The 25,675-nt window shown below is 42.0% G+C and overlaps 1 protein-coding gene across 1 annotated transcript; it reads right to left on the bottom strand.

Moving 5' to 3' along the window:
• Nucleotides 1-519: 519 nt before the first annotated feature.
• Nucleotides 520-19,519, bottom strand: LOC106578482 (frizzled-6). Its single transcript, XM_014157334.2, has 8 exons — nt 19,358-19,519; nt 17,397-17,706; nt 9,529-9,725; nt 8,825-9,233; nt 5,979-6,581; nt 3,346-3,494; nt 2,693-3,136; nt 520-2,573 (listed from the first exon to the last, which is right to left on the bottom strand). Exons 2-8 carry the CDS (start codon nt 17,580-17,582, stop codon nt 2,417-2,419), a joined length of 2,145 nt encoding a protein of 714 aa, XP_014012809.1. The 5' UTR covers nt 17,583-17,706; nt 19,358-19,519; the 3' UTR covers nt 520-2,416.
• Between the last annotated feature and the right edge of the window lie 6,156 nt (nt 19,520-25,675).

The raw sequence follows: 25,675 nt of genomic DNA, 5'->3' as shown, positions 1-25,675 counted from the left end.
TATCAGGTAAAATAATGGTAAAATAAAAAAATTAAACATTCTCAAAACCCATTGGATGAGAAACTCAGAGGTCCCTCCCCTCTGATCTTCTCCTCCAATGGGTTTTGAGAAGGAGGCGTAATTAATTGAGATCTTCCTTAAGGATTTTTCCTGTAGACTAGCTGATGATGATTATGTTGATGACTACAAACAATTATAGGTCATGTATATTGGTGCTTTCAAGACAACTGGGAACCCAGAGAAGAATGAGGTCAAATAATGCCAGTTATTTTCAGGTTGAAAAGTCTGAGCTCTAGAAAGACACCAGAGTTTCCGACTTGGAATTCCGAGTTGGATGAACGTTCAAAAAGAGTTTTCCCAGTCGGAGCTATTTTCTTCCCGTCTTGAACGCACTGAAGTCAGAAGTCTGAGATTTCTGAGTTCCCAGTTGTTTTGAACGCGGAATTTAACACAAACATGACAACATGGTTCACTATCTGTATGGGCGATACAAAACAAGGCATCCATTCATAAGACAAATTACATTTTATTCAAAAATCTTTTATTAAAAGGAAATATAATTGATACAAAATATATATCAAATAATACATACAACATAAGACTACAAATGTTCACAAAAATGTATAGGGAATTTAAAATATCAACAACAACAAAAAAATCTATAGCCCAAACAAGTCTATATGCAATCAAGGATGAGTAGTGGTTATATTATTCATGTGTGAAGGAGTGGAAGCAAGATAACAAATTCCTTTAGCTGTAACCTTTGTCTTCTGATAGCCACATAATAATATACAATAGATATGGATGAAGATCAAGGACATGGTCAGATTAAAGACAATAAAACAATACAGTATGGAGGGATTCAAATACTTATCAAATTATTGTGAGTATGTATGGATGGATAAATGGTTTTTATTAATACAGTGTGCAAGACTTATTCCCAACAGGCCTTACGGGAAAATGCTTGCAAGAAAAACGTGTACAGTCAAACACAATTCATGGATTACCGGTAAGAATCATGACAATTGAAATACTGAAAAACAAAACCCATACATTTGTCAAAAACGATCAACTCAACTAGGTACATGCTTTGGATTGGATTTCGTCTCTGATTTTTCTACTGGTGTTTTCATATTGGATCATCAGTTATTATGTTAGGTATACATACTACTATTTTTGGTTTAAAGATAATTGCGTAACAGAAATATAAACTCCAAAAAAAGACATTCTATCTCTGTACAAATTGTACAGTATCACTCAGTCTTTGCACTGGGTTCATCTCTAAGTGTAGTGAGATGTCCAACCACAACAACTTACATAAGGTCAAGAGATAAGCCTGGTTACTTTGTCCACATATTTCACTGGAGATGAATACGCACATGGAATGACTGTCACACATGTAAAGCATCTGTAGGTACACAGACAAAAAGTAGGTTATCTGAAGACCATGATTTAGTTCACGAGGCACATTCTTCTAGAAACTGTAGTATAAAAAAAACACATGCCCCATTCAGATTTACTGGAAATTAAGTTCATGAGGAGAGTCAGCAAAATTGAAAAATGCTTATGTAACTATTTATAGATATACTGAAAAACACTGTAATGGAAAAGGAATGAAAAGTAGAGTAGCATACTGAGTGCATTGGTAGTGAGAACCTCCTGTCTACTGCAATTACTTTAACTACAGAACTGCTATGCTTGCTACTCATTGTTTCATGATGGAATTGTCTACATACACATGACATTAACCATTTGAATACAAAAATAAAATAAAAAGAGTTAACCACCACAGCTAGATATCGTTGAAGTTCTGATTGTTTGGTGAAACATTCACGATTTTCAGATTTTCAAGCGCTTAAACTCAGTGTAAAGACTAGTCCAGTGACAGAAAATAAAATAGTTTACATAAATATTGCCAGTGTATATTCTACACACTTTACATATCAATCTACCCTCAGAAAAGTACAGCTTTCATAAGTAAATAAACAATATGTCAAACTAAGTGACTGTTTTACAGCAGGGAAATGCAACCATTGGTCTGATTCTCTAACCTCATTCACCTTGATGTGGCCAGTGATCCAGTCAAGCTGACTGATGTACAGAAGCTACACCTGTTGGGCCGGTCACTGAAGGGAACTCTCTAGGACCCTGGTGGCCCACCTAGTCTCTTCCTTCCTGTCTCTGTGGTGCGAAGGAAAACTCCTGTCCTCTGGATTTTCTCAACTTTCTATTCTCGCTCTGGTACGTAATCGATCCACTAATATCACTGATTGTTCTGAGAGTGTACACATCTGGTATGGTATGACAGGCTAAAATCAGTTGCTAATTTGAAAGGAAGAACAGAACAAAAACCAGCAGACACTCAGTCCACCCATCTTTGTTGGTGTTAAGTATCATAGGAGCCTGCTGGTTGGGCTCAGCAGCTGCTGTCCTTCTCCTTTTTCTCCTCTGGTAACTGGCGAACCAGGTGAGGGACGGAGCCTTTCGCACTGCCACTGTGGGAGTGGCTTAAAGCCAGGTGCTGTCCACTGGGCACCTGTCTCGTCTCTGATAGTTCACTCCGGGGAGTCATCCTACAAGACAAGTTTGTAAAAAAACAACCTGTTAACAGTGGAGCGGACAAAACCTTTTGAAGTACGTATGTATAGGTCAGAAAGTACTTTGGCAAAAGGGTGAAAGTATTTGTCTTTACCTTCCCTCTGGGACTCTGTGGAAGCTCTCTGAGCGGCTGCTAACCTTGCTGGAGCTGCCCTTTTTACTACGTCTCTCTGCCCCCTCTCTCCCCCCAGACAGGGCCTGTCCACTGGGCTGCTTCTCCCTGTCCCTGTCCCTCTCCCCCAGCCTGGAGCCACGGGTGGAGCTGCCCCTCTCCAGCTGCTCCCTGGCGGAGGCCTCAGATGAGCCCCTGGCCTCAGAGAAAGAAGCCTGACCCCGGATGGCCTCATGGTTGCCCACTGCTGAGGTGCCATGGTTGCCTGTGGCTGAGGCACCGGTGCTGGTGCCCATGGACTTGGAGATGACCTTGAGTTTGTGGGAGCCGGGGTTGTAGTGGTTCTTCTTGTGCTGGACACGGCTGTTGTGTTTGAGGAAGAACTCACAGGATTCCTGGAGAACTCTGCGGCTCTCACTAATGGGGCTGGATAGAGAAATAGAATTAGAACACAGAAGAATTATATCTATCTGCAAATGTTGCATACTGTAAAAACCCAAGTTGCTTCCCAAATGGCACCCTATTCCTTATATAATGCACTACTTTTGCACTAGGGTGCCATTTGGGATACAATCCATGGAAAAATATGATTTGTTTCAGCAGTTGAGAGACAGGCATTAGTGAAGTGTCCTTACTCTTTCTTCCTGGTCCTGTTGAAGAAGAAGGCCCATTCTGAGCAGGTCTTCTTGCTGCTGACCCAGAACACAGCTGAGATCCCAACCACCAGGGTCATAAGGTATTTAATCAGGAATAGGGACAGGTCCGGACGACCAGACTCTGTAGTCTGAAACATTACAGTGTTATAAACCGGGTGGTTTGAGCCCTGAATGCTGATTGGCTGAAAGCCGTGGTACATCACGTGTATGACATAAAAATACTTTTTACTGTTCTAATTACGTTGGTAACCAGTTTATAATAGCAATAAGGCACCTCGGGGGGTTGTGGTATATGGCCAAGCCATTAGCCGTGAAATATTAGACATATACACTACCGGTCAAAGGTTTTTAGAACACCTACTCATTCAAGGGTTTGTCTTTATTTTTACTATTTTCTACATTGTAGAATAATAGTGAAAACATCAAAACTATGAAATAACACATATGGAATCATGTAGTAACCAAAAAAAGTGTTAAATCAAAATATATTTTATATTTGAGATTCTTCAAATAGCCACCCTTTGCCTGGATGACAGCTTTGCACACTCTTGGCATTTTCTCAACCAGCTTCATGAGGTAGTCACCTGGAATGCATTTCAATTAACAGGTGTGCCTTGTTTAAAGTTAATTTGTGGAATGTCTTTCCTTCTTAATGTGTTTGAGCCAATCTGTTGTGTTGTGACAAGGTAGCGGTGGTATACAGAAGATAGCCATATGTGGTAAAAGACCAAGTCCATATTATGGCAACAACAGCTCAAATAAGCAAAGAGAAACTACAGTCCATCATACCTTTAAGACATGAAGGTCAGTCAATACGGAAAATGTCAAGAACTTTAAAAAAGTTTCTTCAAGTGCAGTCGCAAAAACCATTAAGCGCTATGATGAAACTGGCTCTCATGAGGACCGCCACAGGAATGGAAGACCCAGAGTTACCTCTGCTGCAGAGGATAAGTTCATTAGTTCCAGCCTCAGAAATTGCAGCCCAAATAAATGCTTCAGAGTTCAAGTAACAGACACATCTCAACATCAACTGTTCAGAGGAGACTGTATGAATCAGGCCTTCATGGTCAAATTGCTGCAAATAAACCACTACTAAAGGACACCAATAAGAAGAAGAGACTTGTTTGGGCCAAGAAACACAAGCAATGGACATTAGACCGGTGTAAATATGTCCTTTGGTCTGGAGTCCAAATTAGAGATTTTTGGTTCCAACCGCCGTGTCTTTTTGAGCCGCGGTGTTGGTGAACGGATGATCTCCACATGTGTATTTCCCACTGTAAAGCATGGAGGAGAGGGTGTTATGGTGTGTGGGTGCTTTGCTGGTGACACCGTCTGTGATTTATTTAGAATTCAATTCCCACTTAACCAGCATGGCTCCCACAGCATTCTGCAATTATACGCCATCCCATCTGGTTTTGGCTTAGTGGGACTATCATTTGTTTTTCAACAGGACAATGACTCAACACACCTCTAGGCTGTGTAAGGGCTATTTTACCAAGAAGGAGAGTGATGGAGTGCTGCATCAGATGACCTGGCCTCCACATTCTCCCGATCTCAACCAAATTGAGATGGTTTGGGATGAGTCGGACCGCAGAGTTAAGGAAAAGCAGCTAACAAGTGCTCAGCATATGTGGGAACTCCTTCAAGACTGTTGGAAAAGCATTCCAGGTGAAGCTGGTTGAGAGAATTTACATTTGAGTAATTTAGCAGATTATCCAGAGAGATGTACATTCCTCTTAAGATAGCTAGGTGGGACAACCACATATCACAGTAAGTACACTTTTTCTCAATAAAGTAGCTATCAGCAAAGCTAGAAAGAGGGAGGGTGGTCAAGTGCAATTTTGTTGTTTCAGGAATATTTTATTATTATCCTTTTTGGGAGGGGGATATTTTAAGATACTCTATGAAGAGGTAGGGTTTTAGGTGTTTTCGGAAGATGGGAAGGGACTCTGCTGTCAGGGGGAAGCTGGTTCCACCATTGGGGAGCCAGGACAAAGAAGAGCTTGCACTGGGCTGAGCAGGAGCTACCCTTCCATAGGGGTGGGATGGCCAAGAGACCAGAGGTGGCAGAACAGAGTGCTCGGGTGGTTAGGGTGTAGGGCTTGAGCATAGGTAGGGAGAGGCAGTGCTCTGTAGGCAAGCACCATGGTCTTGTAGTGAATGCGAGCTTCGACTGGAAGCCAGTGGAGTGTGCTGAGGAGTGGGGTGACAGGGGAGAACTTGGGAAAGTTTGAAAACCAGGTGGGCTGCAGCGTTCTGAATAAGTTGCAGGGGTTTGATGGCACAAATGGGAAACCCAGCCAACAGCGAGTTGCAGTCCAGACAGGAGAGGACAAGTGCCTGGATTAGGACCTGCGCCACTTCCTGTGTAAGGTAGGGTCGTACTCTACGGATGTTGTGGAGTACCACACCCCCCCCGTGCCTTATTGCTTAATGAGACCATTTCCATTTAAACATCTGCCAAATATAATCATACATTTTACTGTGGCCGAAAGAAGGCATAAGAGCAATGATTTTTAACATCTATTAATGTTAGATGAATTTTGCAGCAGCATATCTTCATAGAGATATCAAATTATTATGAAAATGTTCTAGTGCTAAGCGTGTGTTACCTTGTGTGAGCAGGGAATGCTGTACTCCTGGCAACGGTCATTGATCCAGGTGTTTTCCCAGGTGGAGCGCTGGCTCTGTTCATAGATATAACACCCCTGCAGAGTGACCAGGGGCACCAGGTACAGACCACTGAACACTCCGATACGGATCATAAACTTCTTCAGCTTCTCCTGGTTCCTCTCATCGTGCTGGATCACCTGACGCACGTTGTTGAGCGACACGATCCCAGCCAGGAGCAGAGACAGCCCCACCACCACCCCGATACACAGCGGCGCCAGCACAAAGTACCGCAGCGCGTCCAGATCATAGAGCCCCACAAAGCACACCCCGCTGATGTTATCTCCCTCCACCTTGTTGAGAGCCAGTAGCATGACGGTTAGTGCTCCAGGGATCCCCCAAGCGACAGAGTGGAACCACACCGCCTTCTTCTCGATGGCCTCGCAGCTCCACTTGGGCCCGGCGGCCAGGAACCAGGTGATGGTGAGGATGACCCACCAGACGATGCCGGCCAGGGAGAAGAAGTAGAGTAGCATGAAAAGTAACGTACAGCCTTTACTCTGGGAGCCCAGCACCACCGTGTCCATGGCAGCTGGGTGCACCGCCTGGAATGAATGAATAAATAGATTAACGAATGAATGACTACTTTTATGTCACATAGAGAAGTTGCTAGGAAAATAAGTATACCTGGCATACATATAAAACATCACAATATATAGCTACATGACTTCAGAAATCATCACAGGACATACATCACAAGACATGGGCTGTATCCCAATGGCACCCTATTCCTTATATACAGTGCATTTGGAAAGTACTCATACCCTGTCATGCCGTGTATGTAGGTGGCAGGAAAGTCAGGCGCAGGAGAATCAAACTTGGTATAAATGGAGTAGTTTAATAACGTAAAACAAAACCTCCAAAACCAAAGTACATAAAATAAACGTGAGTACAAGAACCCGTCGCGCACCAATCGAATATCACGAGCATCACAACAAACAATCTCTGACAAGGACATGAGGGGAAACAGAGGGTTAAATACACAACATGTAATGAATGGGATTGGAACCAGGTGTGTAGGAAGACAAGACAAAACCAATGGAAAATGAAAAATGGATCAATGATGGCTAGAAGACCGGTGACGTCGACCGCCGAGCACTGCCTGAACAAGGAGGGGCATCGACTTTGTTACGTTACAGCCTTATTCTAAAATTGACTAAATTCATTTTTTCCTCAATCTACACACAATACCCCATAATGACAAAGCAAAAACATGTTGACATTTTTGCACATTTATTCAAAAGAAAAAACAGAAATACGTTATTTACATAAGTATTCAGACCCTTTGCTATGAGACTCGAAATTGAGCTCATGTGCATCCTGTTTCCATTGATCCTCCTTTAAATGTTTCTCCAACTTGATTGGGGTCCACCTGTAGTAAATTCAATTGATTGGACATAATTTGGAAAGGCATAGAACTGTCTATACAAGGTCCCACAGTTGACAGTGCATGTCAGAGCAAAAACCAAGCCATGAGGTCAAAGGAATTGTCCGTAGAGCTCCCGAGACAGGATTGTGTCGAGGCACAGATCTGAGGAAGGGTACCAAAACATTTCTGCAGCATTGAAGGTCCCCAATAACACAGTGGCCTCCATCATTCTTAAATTGAAGAAGTTTGGAACCACCAAGACTCTTCCTAGGGCTGGCCGCCCGGCCAAACTGAGAAATCGGGGGAGAAGGGCCTTGGTCAAGGAGTTGACCAAGAATCTGATGGTCACTGACAGAGCTCCAGCGTTCCTCTGTGGAGATGGGAGAACCTTCCAGAAGGACAACCATCTCTGCAGCACACCACCAATCAGGCCTTTATGGTAGAGTGGCCAGACGGACACCACTCCTCAGTAAAAGGCACGTGACAGCCCGCTTGGAATTTGCCAGGAGGCACCTAAAGGACTCTCAGACCATGAGAAACAAGATTCTCTGGTCTGATGAAACCAAGATTGACCTCTTTGACCTGAATGCCAAGCGTCATGTCTGGAGGAAACTTGGCACCATCCCTATGGTGAAGCATGGTGGTGTCAGGATCATTCTGTGGAGATGTTTTACGGTGGCAGGGAATGGGAGACTAGTCAAGGTCGAGGAAAAGATGAACAGAACAAAGTACAGAGAGATCCTTGATGAAAACCTGCTCCAGAGCGCTCAGGACCTCAGACTGGGCCGAAGGTTCACCTTCCAACAGGACAATGACCCTAAGCACACAGCCAAGACAATGCAGGAGTGTCTTTGGGACAAGTCTCTGAATGTCTGTGAGTGGCCTAGCCAGAGTCCAGACTTGAACCTGATCGAACATCTCTGGAGAGACCTGAAAATAGCAGTGCAACGACACACCTCATCCAACTTGACAGAGCTTGAGAGGATCTGCAGAGAACAATGGAAGAAACTCCCCAAAATACAGATGTGCCAAGCTTGTAGCGTCATACCCAAGAAGACTCAGGGCTGTAATCACTGCCAAAGCTGCTTCAACAAAGTACTGAGTAAAGGGTCTGAATACTTATGTAAATGTGATATTTTTATATATTTTTTGAAATACATTTGCCCCCCAAAAAATGTAAAACTGTTTTTTCTTCGTCATTATGGGGTATTGTGTGTAGATTGATGAGGAAAAAAAACAAATAAATAAATTTTTGAATAAAACTAATGTAACAAAATGTAGAAAAAGTGGTCTGAATACTTTCCGAATGCACTGTAGTACAATACTTTAGAGCAGGGTCCATAGGGCTCTGGGGGCTGGTCTAAAGGAGTGCACAATACAGGGGATTGGTTGCCATTTCAGACACAGACATAAACAGACCTTGTTGCAGGATGCATTGTTCCCCAGCAGGAAGCCGATGAAGTAGATGAGCGACACGAAGCTGTAGCACACGGCGTAGAAGATGATCGGCCGTTCGGGGTAGCGGAAGCGTTTGACGTCGATGAGGAAGGTGAGAAAGGTGAAGAGCGTGGCGCAGAGGCAGACGATGGAGCACACCCCGATGAAGGTCTTGGCGAACTCGATTTCATGGGGCTTGAAGTACATGTTGGAGCAAGGGGGAGCGCAGTCCCCGGCACCCAGGAATGTGGATCCCTGGCCGGGTCGGGTCTTCAGCTGAAGGGGGCACCAGAAGCCCATGTCCCTCTTGGCAGACAGAGAGGTCTTGGGTGTGGTCAGTCTGGTTGGTGGCAGGACTGAGCCATCTGGAGAGTATAGGCAATCATCCAATCTAGAGGAAAAAAAGTAGGGTAAAGAATCAAAACCATAACTAAATAAATACCATTTCATAAACGTAGTGCTGATAAATGTAATAACTGGTCAACTGGCTGTTAGCAAGCAGTTTATAAACGCTTACTATTTGGTCATCTGAAAAAAGTCAGGCATGTGCCTTTTCATCTATAAAACTTGGCACAGTACAACACGCCTATGTATGTAACAGATGTTGTGGTTCAGTGAACCTCGCACACGTGATGAGTAACCTGGCCTAAGACCTGGAGAATTGAGTTCAACTCAGTCACATTTACCTGTCGCACTGCAGTTCCGGAGGCCAGGTGATGCCGAAGGTGCTGATGTCCTTCCTGCAGTCTGACCTCACTTTCTCACACAGGTCACGACATGGCCGGATCACTTTGGTGTCCTCAGTGCATGCAGGGATAAAGGCCTGACACAGGAAGTGATGCACGTCTGGAGAGCAGCGCAGGTTGACCAGCGGCATGAAGGGCTATGGAGACAGAGGGAAGGGGAGAGGGGGAGTGAAAGAGAAAGAGAGAGAAAGAGGGAGAAAGGGAGAGAGAGAGAGAGGAAGAGAGAGAAAGAAAGAGGGAGAAAGGGAGAGAGAGAGCGAAAGATAGACATAGATCCATTCAGATTTTTATGGTTCAAGAACATACTGTAATTACTAGGGTTGCAAAATTCCAGTATCTTTCTGTCAATTCAAAGGTTTTCTAGAAGTCCTGGTTGTAGTTTCTAGATATCTGTCCTAATTACAGGAATCTTCCAACCAGGATTTTGGGAAAACCTGGGAAAGTTACCGGAATTTTGCTACCCTAGTAAATACTAGTATCGTGCTCCTGTAGCTGTACCTGTAAGGGTGGAGCTGAACAAATTGTCATGCATGTTTTTAATCCAACAACCAATATTGATTTCAACTAGATTCATCTAGACATTACAACAGTTTGTAATTAAAAAGTCAGTCAACGTGAGGTTAATGCTGTCACTCACGGCCACAATAGTCCATGCAGTTCCCTTGCCATGGGCAGATCCATAAATAGAATTGTTTTATTTTCCTGTACACGTGACTTGGTTGGAAAAGCTAAAAATGCTACAGTACATAAGAGGCTGTAATGCACTGTATTATGGTGCCACACAAAGGATTCCTTTCACAGGCTGTCTCAGTTTCAACAGATTTGAGTAGAGGGGGGGTGGGGGTGGGCATCAGGAAATGACTCTGGGACTATTTGGAAACCAGGAGTCAAGAGGGATGTTGACTGGAATGGACAGAACTGTTGGGCTTCTGCTCAGTATCCATTCCATCACACTAAAGCTGCAGCTCTGATCTAACAACCGTTAAACAGTTCACAGTGATTTCTACCAAAGTATGAAAACATATCTTTCCAAAGCATGAATGGTTATTTTTGACATTGTTGAGTCACGCTTAACAGAGTTAATCCAAATAAACAGATCTTGTCGAAGTAACGACCATATCACAAAAGCTTAAGATACCATCTGTAACGACTGCCACAAATCATTCCCAAAACAATTAGAACTGGATCCTTCAAAGGTTACAGACTGTATCATGTGGCCATCTTAACCTAAGGGCCACTTGGTTCGGATCAGATACGCCAGGTTATCAAACATTCCTGTTCAGTTTACAAATGCAGAAAGAACTATGACTGCTGGAGGCAGTAAATCCAGCCGATGTTTACACTGTAAAAGCAATATTTCCCCATCAATCCAGCCATCAACACAGGGCAAATCTAACAATCACACTATTCAACGTTCTCTCCCTGACGGTTTCCCCAGCTCCAGACTGGCTGCAGGCCAGATCTAGATGGGGCCTGGGGAACTGGCTCTCCGACTGTATGAGTCCTTGTTTCAATTCTTTGGAGGTCCCAAACTCCATCTCAAATAGCTCTTCTTAGTCTACAATCTGCCGTTTCTTGTATTTTTCTGTGGAGCCACTGTAAATAGGAATACATTTAGAGTGTATTGGAATTGGGGCCTCTGTATATCCTCATTCAAAAAGCTTGATCCCTCTACTGTGGATTTCCACACAAGGTCCCTTGACTATGGATAACAATGACTCAATTAACCTTTTACTGCAGTGGGCTAAATCAGGGTCACAGAGTGTTTCTTGGTAGTCTTAAACAAATATACACCTCACACACATGGTTATGGGCTTTAAAAAAAAGAAAACACCTATACCATGTCCCCCTTCTGATAACCAGGTGGCGAATCGCGTCTCTGCATGTCTGGCAGACATATCAGTGTGGATGACGGATCACCACCTCAAGCTGAACCTCGGCAAGACAAGGAGCTGCTTTTCCTCCCGGGGAAGGACTGCCCGTTCCATGATCTCGCCATCACGGTTGACAACTCCATTGTGTCCTCCTCCCAGAGTGCTAAGAACCTTGGCGTGACCCTGGACAACACCCTGTCGTTCTCCACTAACATCAAGGCGGTGACCCGATCCTGTAGGTTCATGCTCTACAACATTCGCAGAGTACGACCCTGCCTCACACAGGAAGCGGCGCAGGTCCTAATCCAGGCACTTGTCATCTCCCGTCTGGATTACTGCAACTCGCTGTTGGCTGGGCTCCCTGCCTGTGCCATTAAACCCCTACAACTCATCCAGAACGCCGCAGCCCGTCTGGTGTTCAACCTTCCCAAGTTCTCTCACGTCACCCCGCTCCTCCGCTCTCTCCACTGGCTTCCAGTTGAAGCTCGCATCTGCTACAAGACCATGGTGCTTGCCTACGGAGCCGTGAGGGGAACGGCACCTCCGTACCTTCAGGCTCTGATCAGTCCCTACACCCAAACGAGGGCACTGCGCTCATCCACCTCTGGCCTGCTGGCCCCCCTACCTCTGAGGAAGCACAGTTCCCGCTCAGCCCAGTCAAAACTGTTCGCTGCTCTGGCACCCCTATGGTGGAACAAGCTCCCTCACGACGCCAGGACAGCGGAGTCAATCACCACCTTCCGGAGACACCTGAAACCCCACCTTAAGGAATACCTAGGATAGGATAAAGTAATCCTTCTAACCCCCCCCAAAAGATTTAGATGCACTATTGTAAAGTGGTTGTTCCACTGGATATCATAAGGTGAATGCACCAATTTGTAAGTCGCTCTGGATAAGAGCGTCTGCTAAATGACTTAAATGTAAAAATGTAAAATGTAAAGAAATAGAGTTGAAATGTATTAAATAAAAATGTTGCATCTCAATATTACACTTTATATACATCACAGAAGACTGAAATATAACAAAACCGTTTGACATAGAAAAACCGGATTTCTGGCAGTTTAAAAAAAAAAGTTTATCAATTATTAAATTATGAAAATATGAATAACATTTCACCCATGAAGCTACTAGAAGGTGATTTGGTCATTTGACTGCAGGAAAGGGCTGGCTACGCAGTATGGCATCCTAACTTCAAAATGCATTAGTTGAGTTTGTAATGTATACTGAAAACATATACTAGTTTTTCACTCTATTTAGGTCTATTTCCTTACAGGTGCTGAAAGTGTTAATACTAAGCTGCCAAATACTAGTGGAATATTGGCACATTGACATCGTAACAGGAACAAGGCCCCTAAAGGAAAGGGCAAGTCCTCAATCCGGAAAATCCTATTGAATAACAGTGAACAGAAGAGCAACAGGAGAGTCAACTTCATAACAATACCTAGATCCGATTATGGCACACTTTCCAACAGGCCATTTGGTCAGATTGTCTGTCAGCAGTAGGTACTGCATGCATCTATTACTATAGATACGGCTGGCCTTGCTTTCCACCTGGCTACCCCTACCTCGGTCAACAGCTCTGCACCCCCCACAGCAACTTGCCCAAGCCTCCCCCATTTCTCCTTCACCCAAATCCAGATAGCTGATGATCTGAAAGAGCTGCAAAATCTGGACCCCGACAAATCAGCTGGGCTAAACAATCTGGACCATCTCTTTCTAAAATGATCCGCCACAATGGTTACCACCCCTATTACTAGCCTGTTTAACCTCTCTTTCGTATCGTCTGAGATCCCCAAAGATTGGAAAGATGCCGCGGTCATCCCCCTCTTCAATGGGGGAGACACTCTAGACCCAAACTGCTACAGACCTATATCTATCCTACCCTTTCTAAGGTCTTCAAAATCCAAGTTAACAAACAGATCACCGACCACTTCGAGTCCCACAGTACCTTCTCCGCTATGCAATCTGGTTTCCGAGCTGGTCATGGGTGCACCTCAGGCACGCTCAAGGTCCTAAACGACATAATCGCCATCGACAAAAGACAATACTGTGCAGCTGTATTCATTGACCTGGCCAAGGCTTTCGACTCTGTCAATCACCGCATTCTTATCGGCAGACTCAACAGCCTTGGTTTCTCAAATGACTGCCTCGCCTGGTTCACCAACTACTTCTCAGATAGAGTTCAGGGTGTCAAATCGGAGGGCCTGTTGTCCGGACCTCTGGCAGTCTCTATGGGGGTGCCAAAGGGTTCAATTCTCGGGCCGACTCATTTCTCTGTATTCATCAATGATGTCGCTCTTGCGGCTGGTGATTCTCTGATCCACCTCTACGCAGTTGACACCATTCTGTATACTTCTGGCCCTTCTTTGGACACTGTTATCTAACCTCCAGACGAGCTTCAATGCCATACAACTCTCCTTCCGTGGCCTCCAACTGCTCTTAAATGCAAGTAAAACTAAATGCATGCTCTTCAACCGATCGCTGCCCGCACCTGCCCGCCAGCATCACTACTCTGGACGGTTTTGACTTAGAATATGTGGACAACTACAAATACCTAGGTGTCTGGTTAGACTGTAAACTCTCCTTCCTGACTCATATTAAGCATCTACAATCCAAAATTAAATCTAGAATCGGCTTCCTGTTTCACAACAAAGCATCCTTCACTCATGCTGCCAAACATACCCTCGTAAAACTGACTATCCTACCGATCCTTGACTTTGGCGATGTCATTTACAAAATATCCTCCAACACTCTACTCAGCAAATTGGATGCAGTCCATCACATCCGTTTCGTCATCAAAGCCCCATATACTACCCACCACTGTGACCTGTATGCTCTCGTTGGCTGGCCCTCGCTTCATATTCGTCGCCAAACCCACTGGCTCCAGGTCATCTATAAGTCCTTGTTAGGTAAAGCCCCGCCTTATCTCAGCTCACTGGTCACCATAGCAGCACCCACCCGTAGCACGCGCTCCAGCAGGTATATTTCACTGGTCACCCCCAAAGCCAATTCCTCCTTTGGCCGCCTTTCCTTCCAGTTCTCTGCTGCCAATGACTGGAATGAATTGCAAAAATTACTGAAGCTGAAGCTGGAGACTCATATCTCCCTCACTAACTTTAAGCATCAGCTATCAGAGCAGCTTACAGATCATTGCACCTGTACATAGCCCATCTGTAAATAGCCCATCCAACTACCTCATCCCCATATTGTTATTTATTTATTTATTTTTTGCTCCTTTGCACCCTAGTACTTGCACATTCATCTTCTGCACATCTATCACTCCAGTGTTTATTTGCAAAATTGTAATTATACTGCCACTACGGCCTATTTATTACCTTACCTCCCTAATCTTACTTCATTTGCACACACTGTATATAGACTTTTCTATTGTGTTATTGACTGTACGTTTGTTTATTCCATGTGTAACTCTGTGTTGTTGTTTGTGTCACACTGCTTTGCTTTATCTTGGCCAGGTCGCAGTTGTAAATGAGAACTTGTTCTCAACTGGCTTACCCGGTTAAATAAAGGTGAAATATATATATATATATATATATATATATATATATATATATATATATATATATATATATATATATATATATATATATATTATTTTTTTTTTAAAGACCTAACACTGACACTTTGAAGGGAAGTGAAGGAGTGAGAGACAAAGAAATTAGGATTTGGGGAGGTAGAAATAGAGCGAGAGCGAGAGAGCGAGAGAGAGAGAGAGAGAGAGAGAGAAAGAGTACAATGTAGGAGGAATGTTGGCTAGTCTGTGTGAGGTTGGTGTGTCTCCCTCCCCTTCCTCTCCTAAATCAAAGGCCGCCCCACACGACAAAGTACCCAGAGTTCTCTGTGGCTCCCTGAGGTTGTCCTGAAATAAGAGGTGCACCTCAGCTCAGCCTGATAGATAGACAGCACACAAAGAGTCCTCCAGCATATCACTGTCTGCCCCACACTGATTTCAATCGAGTACAGGCTTAACTGAATGAACCATAAAGACGGAATGCAATATGACATTTTATTAAATAGTTTGGGGATCAAAGCCAGATGATGTGATGGCAGGTTGCCAAAGAACACCGACCCTACCGTTACGCTCGTTTAGACTGAGGTCGGAACGCAATCATGGTTACATTAAAACACTGTGGAGCCGGCGTGAGATACGGGTCGGAAAACGTACCTCAATGCAGGGATGGGATATACCATTGTAGTCTGAATTTTACCTTTATCCACACTGTTCCATCAAGAAGATTGAAATACTGCTAGTTTTCCCCAAAAACGTCCCTTTTCGTCCTCATGCTAGCTACCAGTAGCCACAGCAGCCATTATGGAATGAACAACAAGGGAGCTTATTGGCTGACACTGCCATTCCAAAATGGCTGCGGTGGCTACTGCTAGCTAGCATGAGGACGAAAAGGGACGTTTTGGGGGGGAAACTAGCAGTATTTCAATCTTCTAGATGTATCAGTGTGGTGGGGAAACTAGCAGTATTTCAATCTTCTCAATTCCTCAGTGTGGATAAAGGTAACATTTGAAGTACAACTTCAAAGCAAAAAGAGAACACTCACACGGTACTGCCTCCTCTATTGAAGTTCAGGTATATCCCATCCCTGCATTGAGGTACCTTTTCCAACCCATATCTCCACGGTGTCTTAATGTAACCATGATTGCGTTCCGAACTATGTGCTGCTCTGTGTACAAAAAGCATAACGGTAGGGTCGGTCTCTTATGGCAGAGATGGCTGGTAGCCCTATGTGGGACTGCTGGCATCGAAACCCCCCCACTGGGGGAAAGGAGTTCCATTGACGGGCCTTAAGGTTATTATAACTGGTGGTGGGGAGGTGGATGGCTGTTGAAAACTGTTGCTGAAAAACAGCAAGTGAGAGAATGAGGGTAAGTTGACATATAAATACCTTCCTAGATTTACACCCATTGGTTGAGAGAGGAAGGTGATCATTGCAAAAGTGAGTCCATGGGCAAGCGTGAGGAATGTGCATTATTGTGCCGTGCTTATAGGCTATAAGGTAAATAGGTGAATGACGTTCCACACGTGGCTAATAGGAAAGAGAAGAAACAAGACGCTATGCTGACGTTGATACGTTTGTATTCACTCCCAGTATGCCTGTAGAATAGGAAACAAAAGCGAATTATGTTATGCTTACTGGGACTGGATGAAGTTAAACGAGCATTCAGTCTTCTGATTGAACTTTCGTAAACTACATTACATGTAACTGAACACTGCAGCTACAGCGAGAGCGGATGGAAGACCTTTGAGAATGCTAAGACACACATGCTTCAATACTTGCTATCAAATCAAATTTTATTTGTCACATGCGGCGAATACAACAAGTGTAGACCTTACAGTGAAATGCTTACTTACAAGCCCTTAACCAACAGTACAGTTCAAGAAGTTAAGGAAATATTTTTCCATTAAAAATATTGCATTTCCTCTACATCTTAGCAAGTTCATAGGGAATGGTTTGAAAAATAGTTATTTTAATACACAATTATCCTTTTGCACCTGTTGAATTCATGGCAAACATATGATAAAAAGCTATTACATATGTACGATCTTAATTTGATCATCCTGCAGCAGGATAAATTCCCTGTGATGCAGGTCATTTAAATCATGTTGGGTATTTGAGGTTTAAAAAGTCTTCTGTAGTTTGTAATTTCCTCTTTGACATTTTAGACTTGATTTTCCCTTACGAAAAATGTATCAAACCCTACAAAAATGTCCATTAATTATAATCCACATAATAATTCCCATTTCCTGTTGCTGCAGGATTATTTTAGGATTATTTCCCTGCTGTAGCAAACTGGCTCAAATTTAGATCCTACATCTGTAACAAACTGCAAGGTCTTTTTTCCCCTCTATGCTCCAAGTCTGGTGGGAAATCTAAGGGTTTTATCACAGTGAGAAACACTCACCTCCATCCTGCTGGCTGCTATGTCCTGGTCATAGTGCTCCATCATGTTGGGGAAGAAGGTCATGTTGTAGAGCATTCCCAGGCATCGATGCACCTTGATGGGTTCACAGGTGAACAGACTGTGGGCGTGGCAGCTCCTCACCCCTATCAGTGCCAGGCACACCCAGACCAGCCTGGGTATCAGCATGGTGGCAGTTGGTTGCTAGGCTAAACTTTGTGTATAAACAGCTCTATTTGGTTCAGTGGAGGGATAACTTTATGTTGGAGGCCGAATCACTCTTCATCCACATTCCTCTGGGCTTGCTGGGGTCCTATCCATGGAGACAAAAGGAGTAATGACAGGTAAAACATTCCCATCAGCCACCACGGCATCGGCACGGTGGTATGTTCGGAAAAAACCTGAGTATAATTTATCTGGTATGTTTTGAAGGGCTAGTATGGAGTTTGGTTCCAAAGCATTAAAGGTCCAATGCAGCAGTTTTTGTTCTCAATATCAAATCATTTCTGGTTAAAATTAAGTACCTTACTGTGATTGTTTTCAATTAAAGTGGTCCCCCAAAAAATTATTAGCTTCTTAGCAAAGATATTTGCTAGGACTGTCTGGGAGTGGTCTCAGTAGGGAGGGGAAAACTGAAAACTAGCTGTTATTGGCAGAGAGGTTTTGAACTCTCTTTCTTATTGGTCTATTAAGTAATTGATATCACCAGGCAGGCCAAAACACCATCCCAGAAAAACAGGCTGAAATTTCAGGTGGCGTTTTCAAACAGCTCTTATACTAAAAGGGCATTATCATAATTTTCACAATTTCACAGCATTATTCCAACCTCATTGTGTGAAAATATGTATAAAACACAGGGAATCACGTTTTTTCACTGCATTGGGCCTTGATCGTCAACATTTTTAACACCTTACTGATAAACTTTACTAAGTCATTGTAAATAATAATTTGTTCTTAACTGACTTGCCTAGTTAAATAAAGGTTACACACAGATAATTCATATTGATCTGAGTGGAATATTGCTAGTGAGAAATACATCTGTCCAGTCTCTTCTGCAGTGGAGAATAGATTATGTGGTGGAATTGCACACTGAATTGCAAACTAATTCAATAACAGAATCAGCTTGTTGATACAGGCTTAAAGCGTCTTGTGAAGTCTGGTATGTAACCATGTCTGATTGGAGCATGCCACACCATTTAATCTCACACAGGTAATCATTCACAGAAAGCACTGTCTGGTATGCATGCAGTTTTCATTCAATAAGTGTTTCATTTACTGTACTGCAGAACATAATTTCACTTTTTCATCTGCTGCAATAGTCCTATGCACTTTTGTATGGTTGTTTTATTTATGTTTACATGTATGTGTGTGTTTGAGCTGTGGAGAGAATTGCTTTAACAATAAACAAATCAATCAAAACTGATTTAATGATTATTATTATGATTTTACCAAACAATCTCATGTTTTGCTACTGTATCGATTGGCATATAGCGAACCACGTGACTGTTTCTATCATGTTCAGTAGCTTGGAATAGTTTAGCAAACAAAAAACATATTATATTCCCAAATTAGCCGAAATAGCACTGAGAAACGGCTATTGAATAGTAAAATGTTTTGACTTGGTTACAAATCACGTACACTCCAGTCAAATTATTTCAAAAACATGTTTTTTACTTTAAAAATGAAAAAAAATCGAACTACTTCAGAATAAACCCTATTATCTAAGGTTTAAGAAAATTACACTGCAGTTACATGGAATACTTAGAATAGGAATATACATTTCCTTCGTGTTTTTCCCAAATTGGCATTCGGAAACTCCATTTGTTCCCCATGTCTGGGAGCCAACTTCGGGAAGTGCGACTAGTAAATATCCCTGTCTCAGTGCCTTGGAAAGGGCCTCGATAAGTTTCGAATGTAACATTTTTTTTTAGACAAGGGCAGAAAACTCACACAATTACACTTACCCTTTCGTTATTAGTTTTCTCTAAATAAAGGCCATCGTTCCATTGCAATCCTTTCGGATTTTGCGACAATGTTTCCAGCGACTTTGAACTATTCTCCGCCTTCTTTCTTTCAGCTCCACATCCTGTCTGTCTCCGTGTTCGATACAACACCCATATACAGTAACAATCAGGGGGAAATACCGGCCGTTGTCATATGCAGGTGCTATTATCAAGCGTAGACAGTGAAGCCACAAACATTATGTATTTTATAATGGTACTATTGAAAGTAGATGGATAGTCCTCCATCTCAGATAATACATGCATCATAACGCAATCATAATGTACAACTTAATGATGACTTTTCTTAAATTATTATATTTTTCACTGTAAGGGGAGAATTCAAGCTGTACATTAAAGATACAAAATTCACATAAAAAGGCTGCAGATGAAATGCTGATCATGGTTTTATTATGTGATTGACTGGGTTCACCAGCAGATGGCAGGAAGGGTTCTACGAAGCATAGACCTACAGTGTATCATATATTAGACAATTTTGGGGACAGAAATCGGTTGCAAAAATCTAGAAGTCATGCATAGGACTCAGCCTTCATCTTCATCTTGATGTCTGGAGACATCTTGACACATAAAGTTGAGAAGTCTTGAGTTGAGACACTTAGCGACTAGATAGTAGGCCTATCAGGTTATAAAAACAAATGAGAGGCAGTGCACTACAGTAACTGAAGTCGTGTTTTGGGGTCACATGTCATCAACACAATAATAGCCTACAATCTCGGCTGCATTCTATACCTTCAAATTTTGATCAAAGGTGCTGTCCATTCACTTTTTTCTCAACGGGGGTGATTGGGTCTGGCAGCATAGCACTTGACTTGCCTTCAGCAAAGAAAGATTTACTAGAAAACCTATTACTTGAAAAACACTTCTATTCACGCTGTCCCATCGGCAGTTGTTTCTTTCACACAAGTAGCCTCCATCATATGCCCGTAAGTGGACGACCACTGCAACCTGATGCTACAGAATTAAAGATGCCTGGCTAGCCAAATTCCTTGCTCCGGCGAAACGCTACGCCACGCCCACTGACGTCGGTTAGTAGGAACAATGGAGCTGAATAATTCAGTTTGTCATCAGGCAAACATTAAAGTGATGCTCCAGAACTTTTGGATAATTTCAGCCAGTAGTTTTGAATGTAGTGCTCACAAGCCAAAATGGGTACACATTTTTTGTTTACTATGTAATCCAATGGTGTACTTTGTCATTAATTTCATAATATATGTTACATTTTTGCAATTTGTATGAAATGTTATGAATCCACATCGTACAATATTTTACACATGTGTTGTGCTTAAGATCCCGGACTGCATCTTTAACTTAATCACATGTATTTCACTCTTCTGTTTATCCCACTGGATCTTGTCTTGGACTATGTCCTGTTTTCTCCGTCTATGTCCACCAACGCTATCATGTTTCCTCACCATTCAGACCTAATTGAAATGTTTTAATCAGCGATATCAGACACTTAAAGATATAGAAAGTCTTGTCAGAAGCTAGCAGATTCATTACTTAACAACAACAGCTGCAAATTTACTTTCCTTGCTTTGTCGAACAACACTATCATGAATCTAGCAAAAAAAATGTGTGGGTCAGAGTGACGGATTTATTTTGTTTCATAGCACAAATGTTTATTAGCACGTTTCTCACATTGGCTTTATCAACCCCCTGGCAAGTGCAGGGGTTTGCCTAGCAACACCTGCCTCAGATGGAGTCAAAGTCTGCATAGCACGATACATTCCCATGATTTGTGAATCAGTTTGAATCAGTTCAGATCGAACAGCTAACGCCACAGCCGACAGCTAAAATGACTTTGAAAAAATATGATTTCTGCTAATAGGATGAAGTATCTAACAAAATAACTACATTATTGCTTTCACTAATCATAAACTATTTACATATAATAGAAATTTCAGTACATTTGTGGACAAAATTCTTACTTAGCCTACTCAACCTTGAATTAGTCTTGATACCATACCTGGAGAGTGATGAATCATATTTTATATGTTAAAAAGTTATAAAAAGCATTATCCGAGGAAAGGAAACAAATAACAAATATTTTAGATTCAATCAGAAGTAGCCTTATGCTCTGTTGTTGTTGTTTGAAATCAACCTTTGCTCATTTCCTTTCAGTGCCATGATAACTCTGCATCATAAATATTTTCCTTGGGAACTGATGGATTCAACAGAACAGGCTGTTCTCATTGGGATGAATCCAAGATAACTGACATTGCCCAATACCAGCTTACTGAGTTTCAGCCTCACGGCTAGAGGGTAATGCCAAGAACCAACGCCATAGCCTGTGACAGCTTGTTCATTTCATTTTCCATGTGAAGTTGCGTTGAAGAATTGCTTTGTGACAACAGTGTAGCTTCCTAGTCAGCACCTATTGCTGACAATGGCATGTGGCACTGAATTATGACATAATCAATTTTGACTGTTCTTTTCCTGAATCATTGACAGTACATTTTCAAAGCTGGAAAGAGGGAAAGTTTGTACAGTGGCTTGCGAAAGTATTCACCCCCCTTGGCATTTTTCCTATTTTGTTGCCTTACAACCTGGAATTAAAATAGATTTTGGGGCGTTTGTATCATTTGATTTACACAACATTCCTAGCACTTTGAAGATGCAAAATATTTTTTATTGTGAAACAAACAAGAAATAACACCAAAAAACAGAAAACTTGAGCGTGCACAACTATTCACCCCCCAAAAGTCAATACTTTGTAAAGCCACTTTTTGCAGCAATTACAGCTGCAAGTCTCTTGGGGTATGTCTCTGTATGCTTGGCACATGTAGCCACTGGAATTTTTGCCCATTCTTCAAGGCAAAACTGCTCAAGCTCCTTCAAGTTGGATGGGTTTCACTGGTGTACAGCAAGTCATTCCACAGATTTTCAATTGGATTGAGGTCTGGACTTTGACTAGGCCATTCCAAGACATTTAAATGTTTCCCCTTAAACCACTCAAGTGTTGCAAAAGCAGTATAATTAGGGTCATTGTCCTGCTGGAAGGTGAACCTCCGTCCCAGTCTCAAATCTCTGGAAAACTGAAACTGTTTTCCCTCAAGAATTTCCCTTTATTTAGCACCATCCATCATTCCTTAAATTCTGACCAGTTTCCCAGTCCCTGCCGATGAAAAACATCCCCACAGCATGACGCTGCCACCACCAGGTAGTGTTCTCGGGGTGATGAGAGGTGTTGGGTTTGCACCAAACATAGCGTTTTCCTTGATGGCCAAAAAGTTCTTACTGTCTCATAGACCCATCAGCCATGATTTATCAATGTATACTGAACAAAAATATATACGCAACATGTAAAGTGTTGGTCCCATGTTTCATGAGCTGAAATAAAAAATATGCACAAAAAGTGTATTTTTCTCAAAGTCTATGCACAAATTTGTTTACATCCCTGCATTTCTCCTTTGCCAAGATATTCCATCCACCTGACAGGTGTGGCATGTCAAGAAGCTGATTAAATAGCATGATCAGCATGCTGGGGACAATAAAAGGCCATAAACAAATATGCAGTTTTGTCACACAAACAATGCCACAGGTTTTGAGGGAGCGTGCAATTGGCATGCTGACTGCAGGAATATCTACCAAAGCTGTTTCCAGAAAATGTAATGTTAATTACATTTACCATAAGAGACCTCCAACGTCAGTTTAGAGAATTTGGCAGTACGTCCAACCGGCCTCACAACCACAGACCACGTGTAACCACACCAACCCAGGACCTCCACATCCGGTTTGCACCCCTGCCCAGTCATGTGAAATCCATAGATTAGGGCCTCATTTATTTATTGAAATTGGACTGATATCCCTATATAACTGTAACTGTATATTTTTGTTTAGTGTAGTTTTATTGGTGTTTTTATTCCTCCCTAAAACTATGATTAGAAGAAAATGATCACATCTAAATAGTCAGTTCTTAGTTTCGATGATTAATCTACCATGTTGTTATTAAAATGGTGTTAAGCAAAGATCACATTTAACAGAAAGGAACTAGATACACAACAACTTGCTTGTGAGACCCACAGCTGGTTTATGACAAATGTGGCATAAAATATTGTTTGTCCAAAGTGATGATTGGTGATCAGTAAAGACACACATCAACTTGTACAATTCTCTGTTTTCTTTAGAAAATGATCTAGATAACATGTATGGCATCGCTAAAAAGGCCTTGATGTTGAAAATATCTTAAATATATTCTTTACTACTCAAACCTGGTCAATCTGTTCAGTGACAAAATCAGTATTGTTAAAGGACAATGTAAAGAGAGGTCCATCTATTGCAAAACTTCCAGATGGCGTGCTAGTGTTGCCCAAAGACCTGTACAGATCTCCCTCTCCATCAGAGTACAAGTCTATCATGGAGTTTTTGATGATCGCCAAAGGAGTATGTTCAGATAAACAGGAGATTTTCGAAATCACTAAGGACTTGCCTAAAGTCTCCCAACCTATCCGTGTTAACTTCAGGGCATACAGTCTTATATCACACTCCTTCAGGGGTTGAAAGAGAAGAATAAATGAAGGACGTTGGAGGTAAAATGTAAAATCAGAGAAAATTATATCAGCAATGTGTAAATGGACAAAGGGAAAGGTGAAGGGAATTATTAATGTCTTTATAAAAGAGACTTTTAATTTTAACATAATTCTGGCTGTGAAAGTTATGTTGAGGGAGCTGTTAACATGTGGAAAGGATAAAGTTAATTGACAACATTTTCTGGATCAGTATCATAAACATCATGGTCAGTATATTCAACCTAGGAAAGTTTTTTATTGGCAAACCTCATGTAGGACGTCTAAGGTATTGTCATGGACATTAGCCGCTGCTGCGATACAAGGAAACAGAAGCTAATGTCTCCATCTAGTGGTGAAGCATCAAGATGGAAATTAATATGCCTTTCCTATACCCACATGTAACATTTTGACTGTGATGTGATCTGCAACGTAATAAATACATCAAATAATAAAAATTAATCCAAACAAAGGATTTATTTATGGGATCTCATCCCCCACCCATTCAGTATGTATTTTCACAGGTGTGTTTATTTCATTTCATTCACAGACAGACTTGCCTATAGTTGACATCAGTAACAAAATTCTAAAGGTTCTGTGTAATAGAGCCCCACGGTGGAGGTGTTATAACACCCATAAAACCTAGCGGTCAAACAGGGAAATGGTTCCAATCGTTTTTCCACCATTTTTCCAATAGGGAAATATGGGCTGTGTTCCATGTAGGCCTACCCTGGCAAGACGTTTTGAAAACCATATAAATATCTCTCGGACAAGTTGACTTTTATCAATATATTCATCATTATTTACTCTCAGTTTCGAAAATACTAATTATCATCAAAGTAGACATCATGCAAGACTGCAAATCCCTGCAAGCTCCTGCAGTCATATCTAGCCGACACCTTTTCTAACAAGTACTGTGCCAATTTAAAACTTGCACAAGACAGTTCACAGAATTGTCAATTTAAAGAAATGTAGCCAATTTATTAATTACTAAATTTAGCTAACATTAGATAGTTAATCCAGAGATCGTCCAAATTATCATGGTTTTTGTAGTTCTTTATGGTAGCCACGTTAGCAGCTAATTAGCATTCATAGATTTTTTGGGGGGGTAAATACAGGCAAATATATTGATAAAAGTCACATTTACACGGTTGTCAAAACGTCACGTCAGGGTATGCCTACACAAAACACAGCCCTTATTTTAAGTGTTTCTTAATCCCCTACGGAAAAATGAATGGTGGAAAAACTATTGGAACCATTTCCCTTTTTGACCACTAGGTTTTATGGGTATTATGACTCATACTGTGGTACTCTACTAATTCATTTCTGTGGTAATGTTGTATGCAGTTAAACATCTATGCCACAAGGTGCCATCGCGAACATACAGTTACTATGGAAAAACAGCTTGGTATTTGTACACTATACACTGAGTGTACAAAGCATTAGGAACACCTGCTCTTTCCATGACAGACTGACCAGGTGAATCGAGGTGACAGCTATGATCCCTTATTGATGTGAGTTGATGAATCAACTTCAATCCGTTTAGATGAAAGTGAGGAAACAGGTTAAATAAGAATGTTTAAGCCTTAAGACAATTGAGACATGGATTGTGTATGTGTGTCATTCAGAGGGTGAAAGGGCAAGACAAAATATTTAAGTGCCTTTGAACTGGGTATGGTAGTACACTGCTGGGTTTTTCATGCTCAACAGTTTCTTGTGTGTATCAAGAATGGTCCACCACCCAAAGGACATCCAG

The sequence above is a fragment of the Salmo salar genome, chromosome ssa02 (assembly GCF_905237065.1).
Source record: "Salmo salar chromosome ssa02, Ssal_v3.1, whole genome shotgun sequence".
NCBI classification, from domain to species: Eukaryota; Metazoa; Chordata; class Actinopteri; order Salmoniformes; family Salmonidae; genus Salmo; species Salmo salar.
The sequence above is the reverse complement of the archived record's forward strand: the minus strand, read 5'-3'. Positions and strand labels throughout refer to the sequence as shown.

Excerpts from the sequence above, each read along its gene's own strand:
- LOC106578482 (XM_014157334.2), bottom strand. The coding sequence starts at position 17,582 with ATGCTGATACCCAGGCTGGTCTGGGTGTGCCTGGCACTGATAGGGGTG. Across the intron at positions 6,582-8,824 it reads ACAATGCATCCTGCAACAAG|GCGGTGCACCCAGCTGCCAT; the intron begins GTCTGTTTATGT and ends CATTCATTCCAG. Across the intron at positions 3,495-5,978 it reads GCATTCCCTGCTCACACAAG|ACTACAGAGTCTGGTCGTCC; the intron begins GTAACACACGCT and ends GTAATGTTTCAG.